We start from the raw sequence: 21,730 nt of genomic DNA, 5'->3' as shown, positions 1-21,730 counted from the left end.
TCTTTGGAGCAGGTCTGCAAAAAGCTTTGAAGAAGGAAAAGTGCCGCGGAGATGCTAAGTAGCGGCCAAGAGACCAGGCCCGCTGCCAGGGGGGGTCAGGCCTGGGCCGAGGCGGCCGCGGTCTCGGGCTCAGGCCAATTTTGCAGCCGCGAGTAAAGTTCACGCTGCCCGCGGCGCGGAGGGGACCGACCTGGATAGGGAGGCCAGGAGGGAGGCGGCGCGCAGGCTCCGGAGAGGCGCGAGCTCCGGGCCGGGTTTTCCCCGAAGCCTTCGGCGGCGGCGCTGCCGAGCGAGAGCGGCAGAGCGCCTGCCGCCGCCGCCGCCGCCGCCGCGGCTGGTTCTCTCCCCTCCTCCTTTGTGAGGGGAAGGGAGCGAGTCCATTCCACGGCCTGCGCCCCGCTCCGCGCTCCGTTCCGGGTTTGCCAGGCGGCCGCGACGGCTCTGGGTAAAATGGCAGTGCTGAGCCTCGTGTCGGAGTGAGGGGGACTCGGAGGAGAGTGGGGCGCTCTAGCCGCTCAGTCCGGCCGCCCGCCCGCTCGCCCGCCCGCCGCCGCGCAGTAGCCTCGGCCCGGCGCCGCGGCCGGGGAGGGGAGGCAGGGCGCCCGGCCCGGCCCACGCTCCGACTCTGCCTGCCGGCGCCCGGGCTGCTGCCGCGCGCCCTCCAGCCCGCCCGTCCCGGGTCCCCCTCCCCCCGCTCCCTCCCTCCCCGCCCCCTCCCCCTCGCCTCCCTCCCTCCCCTCCCTCCCTCCCTCCCTCCTTTCTCCGGCAGCAGAAAGCGGAGAGTCACAGCGGGGCCAGGCCCTGGGGAGCGGAGCCTCCACCGCCCCCCTCATTCCCAGGCAAGGGCTTGGGGGGGAATGAGCCGGGAGAGCCGGGTCCCGAGCTTACAGAGCCGGGAGCAGCTGAGCCGCCGGCGCCTCGGCCGCCGCCGCCGCCTCCTCCTCCTCCGCCGCCGCCGCCAGCCCGGAGCCTGAGCCGGCGGGGCGGGGGGGAGAGGAGCGAGCGAGCGAGCGAGCGCAGCGCAAAAGCCGCGGAGCCCCGCGAGGCCCGCCCGGGCGGGTGGGGAGGGAAGCCCGAGGGGACTCGGCCCCGGGGCGGGGTGGGGTGGGAGGGGGGTGAGAGAAGACGAAGACAGGGCCGGGTCTCTCCGCGGACGAGACAGCGGGGATCATGGCCGCGCAGGTCGCCCCCGCCGCCGCCAGCAGCCTGGGCAACCCGCCGCCGCCGCCGCCCTCGGAGCTGAAGAAAGCGGAGCAGCAGCAGCAGCAGCAGCGGGAGGAGGCGGGGGGCGAGGCGGCGGCGGCGGTCGCGGCGGAGCGCGGGGAAATGAAGGCAGCCGCCGGGCAGGAAAGCGAGGGCCCCGCCGTGGGGCCGCCGCAGCCACTGGGAAAGGAGCTGCAGGACGGGGCCGAGAGCAATGGGGGTGGCGGCGGCGGCGGAGCCGGCGGGCCCGGCGCGGAGCCGGACCTGAAGAACTCGAACGGGAACGCGGGCCCTAGGCCCGCCCTGAACAATAACCTCACGGAGCCGCCCGGCGGCGGTGGCGGCGGCAGCAGCGACGGGGTGGGGGCGCCTCCTCACTCAGCCGCGGCCGCCTTGCCGCCCCCAGCCTACGGCTTCGGGCAACCCTACGGCCGGAGCCCGTCTGCCGTCGCCGCCGCCGCGGCCGCCGTCTTCCACCAACAACATGGCGGACAACAAAGCCCTGGCCTGGCAGCGCTGCAGAGCGGCGGCGGCGGCGGGGGCCTGGAGCCCTACGCGGGGCCCCAGCAGAACTCGCACGACCACGGCTTCCCCAACCACCAGTACAACTCCTACTACCCCAACCGCAGCGCCTACCCCCCGCCCCCCCAGGCCTACGCGCTGAGCTCCCCGAGAGGTGGCACTCCGGGCTCCGGCGCGGCGGCGGCGGCCGCCGGCTCCAAGCCGCCTCCCTCTTCCAGCGCCTCCGCCTCCTCGTCGTCTTCGTCCTTCGCTCAGCAGCGCTTCGGGGCCATGGGGGGAGGCGGCCCCTCAGCGGCCGCAGGGGGAACCCCCCAGCCCACCGCCACCCCCACCCTCAACCAACTGCTCACGTCGCCCAGCTCGGCCCGTGGCTACCAGGGCTACCCCGGGGGCGACTACGGCGGCGGGCCCCAGGACGGGGGCGCCGGCAAGGGCCCGGCGGACATGGCCTCGCAGTGCTGGGGGGCTGCTGCTGCTGCGGCGGCGGCGGCCGCGGCCGCCTCGGGAGGGGCCCAACAAAGGAGCCACCACGCGCCCATGAGCCCTGGGAGCAGCGGCGGCGGGGGGCAGCCGCTCGTCCGGACCCCGCAGGTAACACGGCTGAGTGGGGTGGGGGGCCTGTGGCGACTGGGGTGGGGGGTCCTGGGAGTGGGTGGTGGCGGCGGCGGGGAGCGGGCCACGGCCGTGGGCTACCCCCAGTCTGGGGCCCCCACTGCTGGGGAGCTGCCATTGTCTCGCTCTTTCTCTCTTAAAATGGCTGCCCGTCTGCCTTCCTCTCTTTCCCTCCTTCAGCCTTTGTGTGGGGCTTTCCTTGAGGTGTCTGCTCCCCTCCTCCTCCCCCCCGGGTCCCTTCCAGCTCCGGGGGGTCTTCAGAGGGGTGCGGAGCCGGGTGTGCGGGAAAAGGGCCCGGCCCGGGGTGAGGGGGTGTTGGGGGCTCAGGTTAGGGGTGTAGGCAGCCCTCGGAGGTCGGGAGTTGAGTGAACAGTTCTCTGCTCACCTGCCGCTCCTCTCTGCCCTCCCTACCTTCCTCTAGGCCGGTCCCCATCTGTGCTTTCAAGGAGGGGGCCCCTCGGGCTCGGGGGGACCTCGAGGGAGGGCAGGGGCCTGCTTGGGAGCAGCTAGAGGCCGGCTTCGGTTCACCCTGGGCAGCCCGGGTCGTCTCCTGTCTTAGTCTCCGTCGGCCCAGTGGCCTGGGCTTCTCCCTGGAAGTGCTGGTAAACAGCTGAGTGATTGGAGTAGTAAGTGCAGATTGCTTTGGTTTGGGATTTGAATTATGGAGGTAAAATCCTTCTGTCAAAGCCAGGAGACAGTTGGTCTTAGGTTGACATCCTATCTGTGATCTGATTGGCTCCCCATCTCCTGCTCTTGGCCATTTATAATTGCCTCTGATGTAATGGTACAACAATCCTGATGAGCTCATAAACTTTTACACTCTGCTTTTCTGCCAGTGATAACCCAAACCATCGCTGCCACTATCTGCCTTTTATTCCAGAGCTGAAATTGGCTGTGACCTTGAGGAGGGAGGTTTAAGCAGCAATACTGTATCAGCAGGAACAGAGCCCCAGACAGGCTGCCCTTGTTACATTGTGCCCGGAACAAAAGAGGAGGCAGTGGCATTTTGCTTGTACCTTGGATTTATTTTGCTTGTTATGTTTTATGCAGCCTGAAATAGATTCTGTGTTGTCCGAACAGTAGCTGAGTTTTTCTCTACAATGGGTTTGCTGTTTGTTTTGGTTTTGTGACTTTCCTGATGGTATAAATGACTTCTTTGATGGCTCTGAAGATGCGTTTGTCTTGAGTAATTTTGACCCTGTTCGCTTTGCAGAATTGAAATTATTTTACTGAGCTTTTTATTGAGTGGCAAATGTGGGATCTTTATCAGAGGGGGTAAGAGAAAACTGAGAACTGGAGGCTTTCTGAGAGAGAATTTCACATTTAAGTGTTCTAAGGAAGGCTGGCGTCATTCTTTGTTTACATGTTGAATCTTGTTAACACTTTTCTTTTGTTAATTAAACTTTGGGAGAGCAACTCAATTTAAAGGGAAGGACATCTTTCATGATCTTGAGAGGTACCGTTTCTTAAAGGCTTGGTTTGGTGAAATTTATCATTTGTTCCTGGAATATAAAAAAACCAAGTTTTCTATTTTGTCATCGTTTTACAGCTTTGAAATACAGGTCAGTTTTTTTCTCTGCATTTTAAGTTCCATTTATTTCTGTCTTCCAAGATAATAAAAATATGACCTACAATGATACTTAAGATTTGCTTAGAAATTACAACTTTTAGGTATGTTTCTGTGCATTCTGCTTTGTTTTGCTCTTCCTTCTTCATCGTGTTCTGTCTTCAATGCTTTGGTCAGGAATATTGGGTGTTCTATGGAGTCATCTTTTCAAAGCAGGGGAAAAGGCTTGATCCTTTTTCATGTCTGTCCCTCTCTCAGCAGTACCCAGTTGCACCTTTGTCCTGTGAGATTTTATTCACATTTTGTTCACTTAGGTGGCCTAATTATATATATATACCTTCCCCATTCTAGAGCTGCTTTTCCACTGTTACTTGGAGCTGGGATTTTTTTAAAGTAGTTGTGTCAGATAGCAGGTTTAGAGGTCTGTGCCTTGACTCCATGTTTTCCATGATGTCCTATATCTGGGCAAGAAATAGGGAAATTTTAAATTGGATTCCTAGTGTCTGGAGGATAAATTTTGTTTAGAACATCCTCTTGTCTCTGGGTAATTCTATAGTTTATATCTCTTTCCTCTCATTTCCCCCTTTATTTGTGGAGGAGGGGGAAAGAGGGCTGAGAAATTTACCTTAAATCATTGGAGAAAAAATTTGGGGTAAGTCAAGGCTCATTTAAAAACAAAAATTAATTTGAATTTTTTAAGTTTGGGGATATTCAGGCAAATTTTTTTTTTTTTTAAATAACGTTTACCGTATAGCATTTTCTGCTTTAAATATTAAATATTTGAGCATTCTGTATGTACTTGGTATTATGTTCTATGCGGGGTAAAAGGTGGGAAAATAGATACAATCCTTGTCTGTGCTGCCTTTGGGCAACTTTTCTGACTCCCTTTTAACATTACCAGGCTTAGCACCTCACACAACATAGATTCCTGTTGGATTTCAGTTCATTTGCCTATTCTCCTGAGACCCACAGCCATGGGCTGGAGAGCATTCACTCTTAGGAGAGACAGTGCAACTTCCAGTTTTGTAGGTTGCTTCAGATATGTCATCTAGATGAAGGTTGTAGGTGGATAGATTTCATACTGAATTCCTTTTTGCTACTTAAGGATAAATTTCTTGTCAGACCATGATGGCCTATTCTTAACATTCTTAAATAATAAGATATTGCTCTGTTCTTTTCTTTTCCTCAGTCTTGAATTAACAGTTTTTTGTAGATACTTGATTAACACATCTAAGATAGTAATGCTCTCCTTTGACTCTGCCTTTTTGAAAGAAAGATTAGATAAGTGTGTGTATTGTGGCTATGTCTTTTCACAGGAGCTGGAAAGATCCCAGCAAACAGACATTTCCTTTAAGCCTTTCCATAAGTAAAATTGTATCTCAAAGAGTTGTATCCTGCTAGTAATGAAATACTTTTCAGTCACCAATGTGACTGAACCTCACTTAAAGCTTTTTACTTGGGATGCTTTTAGCTATAGTACCTTGAGAGTAGTACCAGCTCATCAAAGTAAAAAAAATCCAATAGAATATGTAGTCCAGGATCAAAGTGAATTTGATTGTAGAAGCTTGGTTGTTAGTTCCTGCTATGGAAATATCAAACGGTACTTCCGACTCCTGGGAAACAAACACAGGAATCCTAGGCTTATTATGGGAATGCCTACTGGCAGAAACTCTGGGCTGGCTGAAACACAGGACTCTTTGGAGTTCTCTCAAGTAGGAGGGATCAGGGTAACCACATTGAGACAGCACTTAGTTGTAAGGGCTTCATGTGTCTCTGCTCTCCACGAGAGAACTGGGGGTAATGGAGTGGGGTTGATGGTGAGAGAAGAGAGAAAGCCGTCAGGACCAAAGCTGGCTTCTTTGTAATGGGCCCTGTGGGGACTTTTTAAGGTTCCTTCCTTTGTGTGTGACACAGAGTTACCATGACAAGTGGCACCTGCTGTAACAAGATGTCCTGGATTGCATTAAACATTCATATGTTAGATTGACTCCTGTAGTGTGTGACGTCTCTAGCAAGCCTTTTACAAAGTTAGTGAACCTTTTTTGAAATGTGGAAATCAGCTAACAAAGTAGTGGTCAGGGGCTTTTCCCATCCCCGTCCCTCAAAAGGTGGTATTGATTGGCTACAAATCCCAAAATTCTAGAAGGATCTGAAGCATGCAAATATGGTATTCAGAATAAATTGGCACTGAACAGTTCTTTTCTGCCTGTGAGCTGGAGTGATACCTTGATCTCTGATATGGATTCCTAGATTCCGTTTGCTTTTTTCTTGAGTTTTTTCCTGGTTAGATTGGTCATTATCGTTACTGTTGTGCATTGAGTTGCGTGTGGTGCAGTAGTGAGGGGTGACGAGCACAGGACTTGGGAAGAGAAGCTTTGGCTCCATATGTAGCCCTGGATTAAGCTGTGTGACTTTGGACAGGGCATTTGCCTTCTCTGGTTCATTTTCTCTTCATCGGACTGCATGACCTTCTTCTCTGATGCTGTGTATCTGTCTGTGCTTCCATACCTGGCTTGTTAGGAGGGCAGCCTCTTCCTGTACCTTTTTCGATAGGGATCCAGAGACCATCTTTCTTCCCCTGGGCTCATGGAACTCGAGGCTGTTTTCTCTTGAGGATTTACAGAATCAGGCTCTAAATAGTTGGGTACCACTGTGTCTGTGGCCCTTCGCAGAACCCTACCAGACTCCTTTGCTTTGAGACTGTTAATCTGTTTGTCATTAGTCATTCCACCTGGCTTGTGGTATTAAAACACTAAGTAGTAATTGAAAAAATTAGGCAGACTTCATTAAAGCAAGACTTGAAAAATAGTTCCTTCAAAATCTCCACAAGACGATTTTGGAGGTAGATTAGGAATGGAGTGAGGAGTGGATGTTCATAAATTGAATGTTAACACCGTATCTTTTCTGGGGCAGGATAGGAAGGTGGGGAGAGGCAGCATTAAGCTCTCCAGCTTCTTTAGGTGTTTGGGCAGGTCTAGGTCTGGTTTGGGCAGTTGGTTGTAATCTGAGTGCCTGAACTTGCCCTGTAAGTTTTGCTGAGAGAGGAGTAAAAGTTCCTGAGACTGGAACAGGAACAGGAAAAGCTTAAGTGTTTCAGGGTCAGCTTTGTAGGTGTACTGCTTTCTCATAGCCCTGGTTTTGCTGTTGTCGTTGTTGTTTTTAAACCAGGTGGTGTGGTTTGCAATTGGTCCTGGAAATGCTGTTCTCTCAGGTGTTCTCCAGTGCCCCTGAATTTCCGGTCTTTCTCCTCTTGGTTTAGCAGTTAAAAAGTGTAATTTAGGCATCTTAGAGGGGTGCTAGAAGGAAGCTTCCCTTTATGAATGAGGGAAAGGTGTTTGATAATTCTCTGCTTGACACAGCAGCTTCTTCTCTCGGAAGGAACCAAATGTTTCAGAGCTTTGTGTAAATACTTGCTGAGCTGTCAATATGTACCCAGGAGGTTTCTGTAGTAAGATGTAAACGGCTCTATAGAATGTTTGACAGGCAAATTAATAAACAGTTTTCAAGCAAAGATAATGCTAGTTTCTTTTCACGTGGTGGAATAAAATAACATTGAAGAAAAAGACCTGGGGATAGAGAAGAGAGAGTGATGTGGGGCGTGGGGGTGGAGGTGAGGGCAGGGAGCATGGAGATAAGAGATGATCTAAAAGAGTTTGAAGTGAAAAGATGATGCCATGGAAGAGAAGCCTCCTGGCTCCGTGCTAAGTTCAGGACACGTGGAGCCCTGTTTAAAATCGATTGCAGTTCAGAGTGAAAATAAACAGAAGTTTGGAAAGAAGGACCTAAGTTTCAGTCAGTGAATTAAGTGTGCTTCTTAAACTTTGTTTATGAGACTGTGAGTTTTAAATTTAAAGCCTTGTTCTTTCAGAAAGGTTTTGTAGTTTGGTGAGATGTTTTTAGGGCTGGGGTTTGCATTTTTAGAATACTATAAAGAGAAAAAAAGATAGTACAACTGGGGTGTTGTCTGTCCCAAGCCTCTGTTGTGCTTTGGCTCTCAGGATTATAAGCCCACTCCAAGGGCTGTGTTTATTTATGTAGTTTTTACTGGACTCCTATGCATCACTTATTTATATATGAAAATTAATGCCCCAGGTTTCAGTACAGTGTTTGGGGACTCAACAAATCTTGCCTGAAGGGTTATGTGGGTAGATTCAATTTTTGTTTTTAAAATTGCCATTTTAGGATTAAACACATTTCTGGGTTGTTTTAGTGAAACATCCTTTTTATGGAGGAGGAAGTATTTTAGAATTGTTTGAACTGTCTTCTGATCGTAATCTCCCTTGGTGGTCTTGTGAGATGACTGGATTTACTTTCTCAAAGTCCCTTTTCAAACGTAATCCACTAGCTCTGACACCAGTTTTCTTCTCAAGAAGTGTTTTTTAGACCAGATTCCTGGAAGTGCCTTTTTGACCCAACATAGTATCGATAGTAGGGAGTATGAATGTAATTATGGCTCTGACCATAATTTTTAGTTAGGTTCAGCTCACTTACCAAAGACTATCAGCTTGTTTTAAAACAAGATACAAAAACTTGGGTTGACACTCACATTGGTTATCCAGGCCTTTCCCAGTATGGTGGTAGGGAGGGTCTTAGAACTTCAGGTTTGTTGCTAAGAGCCTGATTTCTAGCTCAGGGAGGTCTGGAGTTTCAGATGAGAGTGGGAAGTAGCTCTGTCTGAACATATCTACTAGATACTAGGGAGGGACCTGAGAGATAGAGGCAATATCTGCTTCAGAGGAATTTAGTTTTCTTGGGAAGCATGCTTATGTGCACACATTTGGAAAACTTGCAGAGCAAGGTTTTATAAATGGATATAGACCAAACTAAGTGTATGGCCTGAAGGAATCTGGGAATAAGGAGCAATGAGATTTGGGCAGGGTAAACCTGGGACAGCTTTTCAGAGGCAGTGATTTATGAAGTTAAATGTCCAAAAAAGGGAAAGTTAAATTACTAATTTGCTTTTTCATAGTGCTACTCTGAGTTTCACGGGCTTTACAGAATCCAAATTACACATCCATCCCCAGACCTGTAGTTGTCTCATTCTGGTGACTTTGGGGATTTGGACTGTAACCAATTCCATGAAAGAGAGTGGTTTCAGGGTCTTAGTGGTTCCTGTGGTTACATGGGGCCTTTAGTACAGCCTGCCAAGTTCTTGGCCAGTTCAGGGCCTCTTTTGTAGTAATTTTGGGTTTGGAAGGTTGTGTCACCTTCAGAGTTGTGTGCCCTGGATGCTTCAGTGTCCGTGGTTCAACTTTGGTTAGAGAACCTGAGTTTTTTCTTTTTTGGCAGAGGTAATTGACCTTTCTTAAAACAGGAGCCATGAGGTACCTGTCCAGATCTTAGACTGCTGCTGTTTTTGAAGATTTGGGAGCCATGCTCAAGCTGAGTTGCTTGGATCAGACCTTATATTGAGGGTTGTTGGACGGGTAAACCTGCATATACGCAGTTTGCCCATCTGTTCACAGAAATGGCCTTCAATATTGTTTTTGACTAGGTTGGCTGTGGCCAAGAAGCTCCTAAATGCTGCAAACACATGCTTATTCCTTATAGGAGCCTCTTTAATGTAGTAATTTTGGTTTCTCTTTACCTGCTGGTCCATGTGTGATTGGATCACAAGCAATTTTTGGCACTTCTCAAAGGGCTCTAAGTAGATGCTTAACAGCTAAAGGTGCATGGAGGATCCAGTGCCAGGTTACTACAGGGCTTCCACCTGGAGGAGGAGGGTGGGTTATGCTGTTCCCATGTAAAGTTGTATGGAGTCTTGAATACAGATTCTAGTTTGGAAATATCTCTTTCACCACCTTTTCCTGGCCCTTCTGGCATTTTGCAAAAATGAGTTTCCAGCAACTTGGAAATGGGCACAGTGGTTCAGCAGCAAGTTTGTAGGTGCTGAGATGAACTTCTCAGTCAATCTAGGTTTTAGAAGAATCCAAGTTAGGGTGAATATTGGCTTAACTGTCCTGAGTATTCTTCCTTGAACTCACTCTTCCCCCTGTTTAAATGGATGGCATTAGTGAATTTGAAGGGACATCTGAGTGAACTTTTGTTTATTTTTGTTAGTCATTTGTGCATACTAGAAGATGGTCTTGGGACAGGTTGAATCTTTATTTCCCAGTGGCGTCTGCATTTTCTAAGGGTGGACTGCAGTGGGAGGAAGTCTGATGCCAAGAATGCATTCCAACATGCAGCCAACTAGGAAATTTGATCCCTGAAATGTTGACTTAGTGTTGGTTATGGTACATATTAGAAATCACTCAGTAATCCAGGACAGATTTTTGTCGCCCTCCAGGAAGTTAATGTTGATATGAAACACTAAGGGGCTTTTGGGCACTGGGCTATGTGCTCTTCAGGCCCAGAGTTGCTGCTTGAATATGAAGAGGAAATGTGCCATGTGCTTCCCCCTCGCCTTTTTTGCATTTGGGCTTCCTTATGGCTTCATTGCTTCTGGGTTCCCAAGTCTGCAGTGTTAGATATTAGACTTCCTCTTCCCTTGGCACTGGCGCATTCATGATTTTTTTGTGGCTCTTCACCAGCAGCCAAGAATTTTGTATGCGTTTCCCTCTTAAACTTGTTAGCTTTCAGCTTGCTTGTTTATAGACATCTCTGTTAAAAGGAACTCCCCCTTCAAGATCTAGCAGCAGCATGACAGCAGCAGGGGAGATGAGGGACTGGTGTGATGTCAGTCGTTTGAAAACCCATTTGCTGTGTGCTTAGTGTTTTTTATTTTGCCTCCTGTTTTCCTTGAGGTCACAACTTGCATGAGTGCATCTGGATCCAGCTGTTTATTCTCAACTGACTGGTGCCTGGTGTACTTTGACTTTAAGAAGAGTGTGAGTTCAGCCACGTGGTAGAGGATTAAAGGCTACCTCGTGCTGGGTGCTTCCTTTTAGAGGAAACAGATATGTCTTTGGGCTCTTCTTGCCCAGTGATTTCCCCTGTCTCTTGGGTAGACCTTATTACTGCTTTCTGCTGTTCTTAAAGAAGTCACCTGAGCAGAAATGCTGGAAATAGGTTACTGTTTGTTACTGCATCTTCTCTGGTGAATACAGATGGCATTCTCTCTTGCATTTTGGACAGGATTCTGTTCTGGCCACAAAGTGATGGAGTTTCGTGAGCATTAGCCTGCCTTTTGTTTCTAGACTTCTAACTTTTTTACTTGTTTAGGAGTCTGGGCTGCCAAAGTTATAAAAGATTTGGGGATCACTTCAGTAGTTAATGTGTCCACAATTTTGTCCTGGGCCAGGGATAGACCAGGGACCTCACTGAGTTCCGTGTTTTCTACTGATGGCATGTCAGAGGTGACTATTACTGACAACTGCCATGTCTTTGAGTACTTACTGTGTGCCAAGCACTATGCTTGTGTGTCTCCATGAATTTCTTCATTTAATCTTCAAAACCCTGAAAGGCGGGTTCTACTGTTACTCCTCCCACTTTACAGACGAGAAAGTAGAGTAAGAATGAGAAATTTGCCCTAGGGCAAAAAAAACTAGTAAAAGGTAGAGTTCAGATTTGAATCTAGGTTTGTCTGATTCTCCAGAACTATGTAACATTATAAAATACTAAGTTTGCTTATCCAAAATAAATTATTCAAGCACTGGAGCTTTTTGGGACATTATTTTTGCAATAGTCTAGAACTCTTACATGGGGTGAAAGACTGAAAAGCCTTTAGTTACAGTTGACATTATGCCAAGATTTCTGTCCCATCCATCTCTTCCATTTAGATTTTTATTTAGGTTTCTGATGAATGGCTGTATGATACCAGTGGTAAGAATTGGCAGCATTTGGTCCTGAGGCCCTGTTCTCTTTGACAGTGGGGGTGGAGGTAGGATTCAGACTCAAAGATAGAAACCTTCACTTTGATCTAAGTGAATATAACTTGCATTATGAAAATGTTTGCCGAGTGATTTTACTTTCTAGAACTTGGGGCACTCACTGGAGAGATGAGGATTTTTGTCTTAATTTTCCACTTCAAGAGAGTGAACACATAAAGGTTAAGTGCCTCGCGGTTTCATGTTAGAGTCAGTTCTGAAATTGAGGTTTAAAGTTCCCTTAGGCTGTGTGACTTTATGCAGGTCACTTAACTTCTCTGAATCTGTATCCTCAACTGTGTAAGGAGGAAAACTACCTGCCTTGCAACTGTAGTCAATGTTAAATAACATATATGAAAGTATTATTTTTTTTTTTTGAAAGTATTATTTTTTATCAACTGAAATTTGAACACAACTCCTAGTTGGTAGAGGCCTCTGCTTGAGAAGGGGATAGAATTGAGTGCTTAAACACAGCATTGGTCTTTGCTAAATTAAAAGCTGCCCTGTAGTATTTAGCTACATCTGAGTTGTATTAATGCTAAAACAACAAAACCCCAACAAGTTTTGTTAAGCATCTGTTCTAGTTTGATAGGTACATTAGTACAGTGGTTCTCAGTGTCATCCCTAACCGTCCGTCATCACCCAGCACTACCTGGGTCCTGTTTCGAAGTGCAAAGACTCATCCAGACCTGCTGAATCTGAAGCTGTGACAGTGTGTTTCAGTGAGACCTCCAGGCCACTGTAGTGCATACTCAAGCTTGAGAACTGGATTTATGCTCATCTAGGCTACAGAGTATATCTGAATTACCTGAGGGGCTTCTTCCAAATTGTACCAAAGGCTAAAATGTTTCAGATGTATCTGCCCCTCACATTGTGTTCAAAGTGTGTTATTAGTTAGAGAAAAGTTTAAAAGTGCTTGGAGTTGGGGGAGAAAAAAGGAAATACTTTTTTTTTTTTTTTTAAGAAAATACTTTTGATATACATAGTATATTTTCTACTATGCAGTAACGACAAACTCTGTTTATAGGACCTAGGGACTCCCTGCCTTCCATTTCTTTCTCTTCTAGCTCTTTGGTGGCATAGCATGAGGATAATCTGAACCTGTGGTCTGGTTGGTTGATGAAGGTGGAAAAGCTCATTTTAGGATGGTGACCTATGGTGGTCTCCAAGTATGACCAGTTAAGAAAACTGATTCTTGAAAACGCTGCTCAGAGGCTAGTATGGGAGCCTTAATTAAATGCTACGATAACCTTTCAGCTTGTTGATGGCCAGCCGATCTGAGAATCTGGTGGTCCCTGAGTAGATCATTCTTAATAACTTCCCTCTATCTCTCATTCCGGCCCCTTGTCCCAGTGGCCATCTTGAGTTTTGTTGTTTTTTCCTTTCCTTGTGTCACTTGTTGTCAAGTCCTAGTAAATAAACCCTCTAAGAAGACTCCTGACAAGTTACCAAGTGGATGAGGTCTCTTTGAGTAATGGACATTTGAGCCACGACCTGTCCCTCGTTGTATGTCTTAAGGATTGTGCTTGGCACAGAAATGGTCAGATAATAAACATTAATAATGGAAAGACCAAGGGGAGAACCAGTGTTTAGTTCATGTGGGCTTTCTGAAAACCCTATGTGGTTTCTGAATCCTTCCCATTAAAAATAAGTTTCCTGTACCAGACCACTTTTCCCTCCTGCCTGAGTAGGGAAACTGTGATCGCTGTGACCCGGCTGCGATGAAGGCAGAGGCTTCCAGGAGGCAGTATGTTGACAGTTTGATCTGTGAGTTGGTATTTGTATGTACAGATGAATACTCTGGCAGGGAGTCATGTGCTCCGTGTGTGTTTCTGTGTTCTAGACTCACTGTATCATCCCTCTGCCATTTAGCTTTATTTTCTCTCTGTTCTTGCTTTCTTGCTTTTTCATTCTCTCCTTTGGTGTCTAACTCTGTTAGTAGAATGCAGAGCACATTGGGAGACATCAGTAACTTTAACACATCAGAGCTGGTAAAACGTCTTACAAGAACTGGAGAGGCAATTTGTACCACTTTCAGGTCAACATTGTTTCAGTGAAGATTCCTGGTGTCTGCTCACCTCTGTTGGAATGGCCTGGCTAACTGGAGGCAGGACGTGCCTTTGTCTAATTAACTAATAAACCAGAGTTCCCTAGGTGATCTCTGCCTGTTCTCCTTTCCCACTTTATTTCCTTTGGTCTAGGGATTGTTTCTCAGCCCTCAGTCTGTTTTGGGGGTTCTGTTGGTCTAGGACAGATTTGTAACATTCTTGTTTTTCTTTCTAGTCTGTGATTTCCATCTTCTGCTTTCCCAGTGCAGCTTTGAATTGGCTTCTTTAAAACCCCTACATAAAACCTCAAGTGACCAATATGTGGTCTCATTATGGTATTTTGGGTTAAAATAAAATGAGATTGAGATAGCTGTGTTCACCCACCCAGACATATTTACCAAAGGGAAATTCTGTGTGCCTTGAATAAGACAGTCTCAAAAGAGTCTGTGAGCCAAAACAGACTTGGGGGTGGGGGTATGGATAAATATTAGCTAGATTTCCATAGCTTAGCATGCCAAGTAGCCATCCCAATTTGATTATACTGGCCAGAGATAGCAAGAAAGACAGCTGGTATCTTTGGTCTGTTCTCATGTATTTCTGGTATAAATGATGAAGCTAGGCTCTTTACACATTTGTGTGGACAGTGGTATAGAGGAGGTTGGTACCCAGGTACTTTGGGAGCTCTGAAGAGAGAATTGGAGAATCTATAGGAAGGACTCTGGTTTTTCATTTGGGGAACTAATGACCTTTAAAAAGCCTGATTTGGAAGCATCTCAGAGTATTCTTGCCTGGCGAATCCCAGGGACGGGGGAGCCTCGTGGGCTGCAGTCCAAGGGGTCGGTGAGAGTCGGACATGACCAAGTGACTTCCTACTTTCACTTTCCACTTTTCATGCATTGGAGAAGGAAATGGCAACCCACTCCAGCGTTCTTGCCTGGAGAATCCCAGGGACGGGGGAGCCTGGTGGGCTGCCGTCTATGGGGTCGCACAGAGTCGGACACGACTGAAGCGACTTAGCAGCAGCAGCAGCAGCAGGGAATGAAATGGCTGGATGGCATCACCGATGTAATGGACATGAACTTGGGCAAACTTCGGGAGATGGTGAGGGACAGGGAGGCCTGGCGTGCTGCAGTCCATGGGGTCGCAAAGAATCAGACACGACTGGGTGACTGAACAACAGCATAATCTTAGTAAGGTTGGCTGTTCCCTCAGCCAGTCTTTAATTTATTTTATTGTACCTGTTATAGTCCCAGTGGACGTAGGGGGACCAAGGGAAAGGCTGGCATTTTTGGAGAGTGGTCCAAGGCAGCCCTAGGAATTAATGAAATAGTGATATGGCTGCCTTTTCTCAGTATCTTTATCAAAAACATAGTACTTGGTTGGATTGATGACAAAGCATGATGACATACAGAATCCCCTGCTGCATGTAAGTCATGTTCCTACAGCTAAGTGATGTATCACAGATATCTTTTTTAGTAAAGAAGAAAAAACTGGCAGAATGTAGAACTGTGTACTCAGAGAAGTTTAGGATCTTTTTATATAACCCATGCCAGATCAGTCCAACTTTGGAGATAAAAGGAATAGAGGGTAGGGAGGGGGCAAGAGAGCTTTTTAAAAGAGAAGCAAGAAGGCCTTAATGTTTTTTGGTTAAGAACAGTTTTTGCCTTTTTTTCTTTGTTTCTGAGTAGTTACCCGCAGAGCAATTTAATACATGGAAGAAAGAGTAGTATTTTAGAAACCAGGTCAAAAGAACTAGGTGTGATTTAGAAGTGTTGTCCTTACTGAAAAGTTGATAGGTACTCTCCTGGGTAAAGCTCCGTTTGTAAGGTTATGTGACCCTTGTCTCTCCAGGTATCCCTTAAGTGTACCGTATCAATTCATGATGAATGACAAATAGGTAGGGAAGAAAATGTCTTAAAAAACTGCCCCTCTTGTTTGGGCTTGTGGTCCATCCACACTAAGGTCCTTTCCTGAGTAGAAGTACCAAATGATGGCTTGCAGGAGGAAATATATTTTTTCTGATGTCAACTCATAACACTTAGTGTGGGTAGCAAAATCTGTACATTAAGTTTTTAATTATTAAGCATGTACTGGGGATACAGTATACCACTCTGTCTTCCTTGTATATCATCAAGATTTCTTAGGCTTTGATCATGCTTCATTTCTCAAGAATTTTCAGGATAAGAACTTTTTTTTTAGCTGATTTAATTGTCCAGTCCTGTTACTGAAATTGTCTCATTTAAAGCATACAATAGTTGGGACTTGCCAGTGTAAGAAGTCTTGTGGCAAAACTTTTTTTGAAAAACCTGTATCTACCTGCCATTCAGCACTTGCTTACAGTAATGCAGCAAATATTTAATGAGCTTCTACAGTGCATCAGGCACCAGGATTCTAATGCCATGGAGTACTTTCTAGTAGGGAAAGATGTATATATATAAATAACCACAAATAACTGTATAATTGTGATTAACACACTGGGAAAGTACTACCTTCAATAAATTATCTTCCAACTATTTTATAAAGTAAATATTTAATTTATGATTATCTTGGCTAGTGGGTGACTTTGTACTTGGGATGAGTACCAGTCAGTTCTGATTCCCTTTCCCTCCATTGCTCCCGAGTCAAGCGTTACAGGAAATTCTCCGTCTCAGGTTCGGCTTGTAATGGGCCGGAGTCCATTGTTTCTGAGGCTCTTCTTTGTGTGGCAGTGCATTGCAGGACAGTTGGCATCTTGCTCCCCAGGTAACAAACGCCAGTAATGCCACAGAACTGCTGTGATAACCAAAGAGGCACTTTCATACATTTGTTTCCAAACGCTGCTCAGGGGCTCGTGTTGTCCTGGTTGAAAACTGTTGGACTTTACTGTCAGGATTCTTGGAAGGAGCTATTGAGAAATTCCTTTGGAAGAACACACTGAAAGTAGGTGGAGCTTGAGAATTGGACTGGTCAACGCTTTTGGTGTCTGGCTTGTGTGCTTTTGTTTTTTAAGTAGGTATTTTGAAACCACTTTCAGCTCCATTCTGCTTTTTCTCCTGTTGAGGGTGTAGAGAAGGAAGTAATTTGTTAACTTCTAGTTGACCACTTTGGGTTTCTGGTCTTGAGTGTGTGGGACTGGACCTTAACTATTCTGGTTTCTAAGCTTTATTGCTAGAAATTTGGGATTTGTGTAGATGATAATAGCTAAAGTTAAGTTTTGGAGGATACAGCTATCATTTAAACACAGATACATGCTTTATATTCTAGCCTTGTAGCTTATATATTCTAGTCTAGGGTATAGACATTAAACAAGATAAATAAGTAAACTTTAGCATATAGTATGCTTAGTGATATGTGCTCAGAAGCAAAGTTAATCAGGGGTCAGCTGCGAGAAGTGTGCTGGATTGAAATTTTAAATAGGTGCACCAGGGGAGGTCAGTTTGAAGTGATATTTTACGTGAGTGAGCTGTGCTAATACCTGGAAGGAGAAAGAGTATTCCAAGTGGAGAGACGAGTGAGTACAAAGACTCTGAGGCTGGAGCATGTCCAGCTGGTTTAAAGAACAGTGTCTTGTGTTGTTTTGTTTTAATAACTTATTTCATTCAACCCTGAGGGTGCTATTACTGTCATCTCTATTCTGTTGATATAGAAACTGAAGGACAGAGACGTTGGAGGCAGAGCTCTTAGGATTGACCTAATGTTTAGCCAAAGCATTTCCTCTCAACATGAATGCTGGTAGGAATTGCCAGACCTACAGAATCCCACTTTCTCTTTCACAGTCTCCTTTCTTTTCCTCTTAAAGTGGGTAAGTGTGTTTTACATACAGGTGTCTTATGTTCCTTCCCAGAGCTTATGTTCTACTCTAGGGTATAGACCGTGAACAAGATAAATAAGTAAAGCTTGTAGTAATTGTTAGTAATAGGTGCTTAGGTGGACAAGACAGTCAGGGATTGAGTATTAACAATTTGGGAAAATCTTAGCTTTGAGAGTGCTGCTTACTTGGGAATCTGAGTTCCATTCCTGGTTTTGCTCGATTGGCCGGGCACTGCCCTCTTCAGACCATTGTTTGGCTAAGGAAAACCGAACGTGCATCTGAGTTCTCGAGGTGCTCTGTGCTGGAGATGGAGGCAATTTGGAAGGAGGCCATGGAGCCCAAATGCTTCCAGACTGGACCTGAGAATCGCCTGAAGAGATTCCTGGCCCCATCCCAGAGCTGCTGATTCAGAATCTGGAGGGCAGGATTCTAGTATGCAGCTGAGGAGGTTAAGGTGCGACCTGGCTAGCACCTGCCCCTCTCTCCCCAGCTGGTCAGAGAGCTGGGATGGAAACCCAGTCGTTCTCTCAGTCTGGTGTACTCTTTTCACCACGTTGTACTGCTGCCTCACTCTTCAGATTAAAAAGTTGTAAAGAAGGGGATGTTTAATTTTATCAAATGGCATTTCATTCTTGTTTAGTTACTGTCTTGGGGCCTTGTGTGCCTACATGCTCAGTCGTGTCTGACTCTTTGTGACTCTATGGATTGTAGCCCACCAGGCTGTTCTCTCCATGGGATTTTCCAGGCGACGACACTGGAGGGGGTTGCTATTCCTCCCGGGGATCTTCCCAACCCAACCCAGGGATCAGACGTGTAACTCCTGTGTCTCTTGCATTGGAGGTGGATTCTTTACCACTGAGCCGTCAGGGAAGTCTTGTCTTGGGGCCTCACTGTTTTATATATTTTATCCCTGTTTTAATAGTACCTTTCTCAAGAGGGTGTGTGTCTTTCTTAGAGGTTTTTGTAATTCATTGGAAATTGGGAGAATTTGGTTTGCTAAGTTTGGTGTTTCAAAAAAGTGATCATTTTTGGAAGACCACTTTACTTTCTCTGTGAAAGGTGGCTAATGAAAGTGCTCTGAATGAGAAGAACTTTGTCATTTGTTGGGGAATTTATTACTTTGATGCTCTAGCTGCTTTATTTGAAGACCCTTTCAGGAACCAACGAAGAAATAAAGATTTATCAGCCACCTGGTTGTGGTTTTTCTGTCATATGCCTCTTTTGGATGGACAGCTGTGAGGTGGTTATTACAGTTGGCTCTCATGATCTGAAGATTCAATGACTTTCCCGCTCTGGTCTCTCTTTTCTGCCTTGAGTGAGGTTGTTTCTTTTAATCCCCTGATCTTCTGGTTTGGAAGGATGGAGCACAACAGCCTAAATACCTCTGAGCCTGGACAAGCCAAGCCTCGTGTCACTTTCGAGACAGTGTGGGTTGGAAGGTCTCTGAGTCTGTCGTCTGGTTGCAGCCCCTCCTAGGGGTTCCGTGAGGTTGATGCTTCAGGTGATGTCTTTGAAATGCGCTCTTACTTAAGGCTGCAAAGAGGAATGTGCCCTCATCTTCAGGAATCACTTCCGGTAAACAGAATGGGGGTAGGTATAACTTTTCATTGACTTTGGATTTTTTATTTATATTGTGAACATGTACAGAACTTTGAAAGAATTTTTTTTTTTAAACTGTCTCTTTGGAGTGGTAGTTGTAAACTAGTGGTTGGTAATTCCTCTCACACCACAGGCGTATGACCAGTTTGTTGAGCACTTGAATGAACTAGAACTAAACTGAAAGAATTTTCACTCTCTTGTGAAGTAGAAAAATGGGGTGTGATTCTCAGGTTATGAATGATAAGACATATAGGCTAAGTGGGTTGATTTCCTGGGTTAGGTATGGGTAGATTTGATGAGAGATTTTTATTATCAATTTAGATTCAGGAAATCATCAGTGAATGCTGCTGGTGAGACCAGATAGGAAGTAAAGAATCTCTTACTGCCCTGGGTCACATTATCGGTGGGGAAATGACTACTTAACTGCAAGACAAAACGAAAAGGAAGGAATCTCATTGTTGGAGGCAGGATCTGGGATAGAACTAAATAAGCAGGTTTCTGGGCAGTTTCTCCGTGATTGGGGTTGGGCTCCTAGACCAGTCTTCAAAGCCTTGAAGTGTGCTGGAGGAGTGAGAAAAGACTGAATGTGAGGATACAGATGTCTGTATGGCTGGGGAGGGGAGCACAACGAGAATGATTTATGCTGGTCAACACGTGTATCTCGGGGTGCAAAGGGTGGTTCTGTTTATGGAAGTCTGCTCAGTCCTTCCTAAGATCTGAGTGGGGCCATGTGGAGCTTGTGGGGAAGCTGAGAGACCTTAACTTTTTCTACTTGTCCCTGCCTGGAATGCTGCTCAGTAGGGGAGGGTCCCACCCGGGAACTGGATCAACAGCTGCGGCCCGTCCCTATAATCACAGGAAGCTGAGGCCGGGTGCCTTTGTATGGGAGCTCCGCAGCCAGACAATAGTTTGTGCTGGCGGGGCCATGTGGCGCGTCACGTGACCTGGGGCTGTTTTCTGCCGGGGTCCTTACCCATCTGTTCTCTCGGCTCTTTCTGGGTTATCAGGCGCCAGTCCAAGTCCTCCCAGGCAGCCAGCTTCATGGCCAGAGATTACGAGCACTAACCTTCCTGGCAGGGGCGGTATGGCTTCGCGTTTATGCAGATTAGCCATGTGTTTCTCACTTCAAGGCGTTCCACAGGAAAAGCCTTTTCCTGTGTTTGGCTCTCAGTGGGCGGTTCCCAGCTTACTGTACTGGGACTCAGCAAGCAGCAGGCGTGCACGAGAGGGATCACAGTACACTGGCCCCCTCCCATTCCACCTCCAGTGCTACGTCACCACAACACAACCACTCGCGCTCTCATACTGTTGGTGTCATTCATTCGGTGCCAAGATTGCTTTAAAAAATTCCCTTGGCCCCAGTTCAAACAGGAGTACAGCTGGGATGTGTTAGATTTTAGGCAGTCTGCCCTCAATTTGAGATGAGTTATAAATAGCAGTGCCGACTTCCTTAACTACCGCTCTCTGAGGTAAAATGCAGGTTAATTACTGTGGGAATCAATTAGGGGGTTCTTTCGGTTAAAGAGCCAGGGATGCTTTTTTTTATTGTTATTATTAAAAGTCATACAACAGATCTGGCCAGGAATAAATTTGAAAGCACAAGGAGTAAGAAATGATATTCTAGGTTTCTGCTGGCCCCAACTAGTTGGCATTTAGGGTGACAGGTCGAGTGGCAGTCAAGACTTCTGCTTGCTGATGGACGCATTTTGTGGCAGCCCCCGGCCCATCCCTCTCTGATCACGTTCTTGCTGGTCCTTGGGTACTAAATCTGGCTCCTTTGGTTTGCTGCCTGGTCACTTCCTTTCTGCATCTTCGGATTGGGACTGAAACCTGGAGCTTTTCTGAGTGGAGCTTTTATTTCAAGAAAATTAAGAAGTTTCTCTTTCCTTTTGCCCCTGCCATGTGGTACGGTGTGTTTTGATGAATTGTATATCGCTTGGTAGTTGGGTCCTTGGTCATGCCCTCTCTACTCCCTTCTGAATCAGACGTGATCACAAGAGAATTGGGAAGTCAAGTGTGTTATATCTCAGCAACCCCTTAGGTTGTTATGGCTTCCCTTGGTGCAATAAGAAGTTGTAAGGTATTCCGTTAGCCCTCTGATCTGGTGGGGCTTTTAATTCCATTTGCTTAGAGCAGGGGGACTCTATGCAAGTGGTGAGTCTGTAAGTGGTTTGTTCTGAATATATTCAAAGGGTCTAGCCTGCCAGGCATGCCTTTCCTTTTGATGCCCCTAAACAGCATCTTTTGATGCACTTCATTTGGCAGGCAGTTTGTAACACGTCCAGTGATCTGGAAAGAGATAAATGGTGAATGGAGATGGGGGTTTTCTTATGGCTCTTTTCCTCTGTTTTATTTTTATTTTTATGAATGCAGGAGAGTATATAGCAGGGGGCCCCGACTTCCCTGATCAAGGGGGCAGTATTTTCCTCTCAATTATGTGTCTTTGTGGCAGAGCCTTTGCTTTTGAAGTGTAATCACAGTAATCTACCCCCGTGGTTTCCCATTGAAAGGATTTCCTCTCCGTCTCTCCCAGAGTGGAACCTCTGGCTCTTTGGTATTTCCCATCCTCTGCCTCTTCCTG

At 46.6% G+C, this 21,730-nt stretch overlaps 1 protein-coding gene across 4 annotated transcripts in view; it reads left to right on the top strand.

Annotated features, from left to right (window-relative positions):
* Positions 1 to 1,107: 1,107 nt before the first annotated feature.
* ARID1A (AT-rich interaction domain 1A) overlaps positions 1,108 to 21,730 on the top strand; it is a 68,559-nt gene continuing 47,936 nt past the window's right edge. For 2 of the 4 annotated variants that reach the window (XM_027519552.1, XM_027519566.1), the window contains exon 1: positions 1,108 to 2,316. In XM_027519552.1, coding sequence (XP_027375353.1) covers positions 1,171 to 2,316 — 1,146 coding nt within the window. In that variant the 5' untranslated portion in view covers positions 1,108 to 1,170. Of the gene's footprint in view, positions 2,317 to 18,360; positions 19,141 to 21,730 lie in introns of those variants that run through there. The other 2 variants (XM_027519559.1, XM_027519573.1) reach the window with 2 other exon arrangements.

The sequence above is a fragment of the Bos indicus x Bos taurus genome, chromosome 2, assembly GCF_003369695.1.
Source record: "Bos indicus x Bos taurus breed Angus x Brahman F1 hybrid chromosome 2, Bos_hybrid_MaternalHap_v2.0, whole genome shotgun sequence".
NCBI classification, from domain to species: Eukaryota; Metazoa; Chordata; class Mammalia; order Artiodactyla; family Bovidae; genus Bos; species Bos indicus x Bos taurus.
Note: the sequence above shows the minus strand (reverse complement) of the source record. Positions and strands in the feature narration are given on the sequence as shown.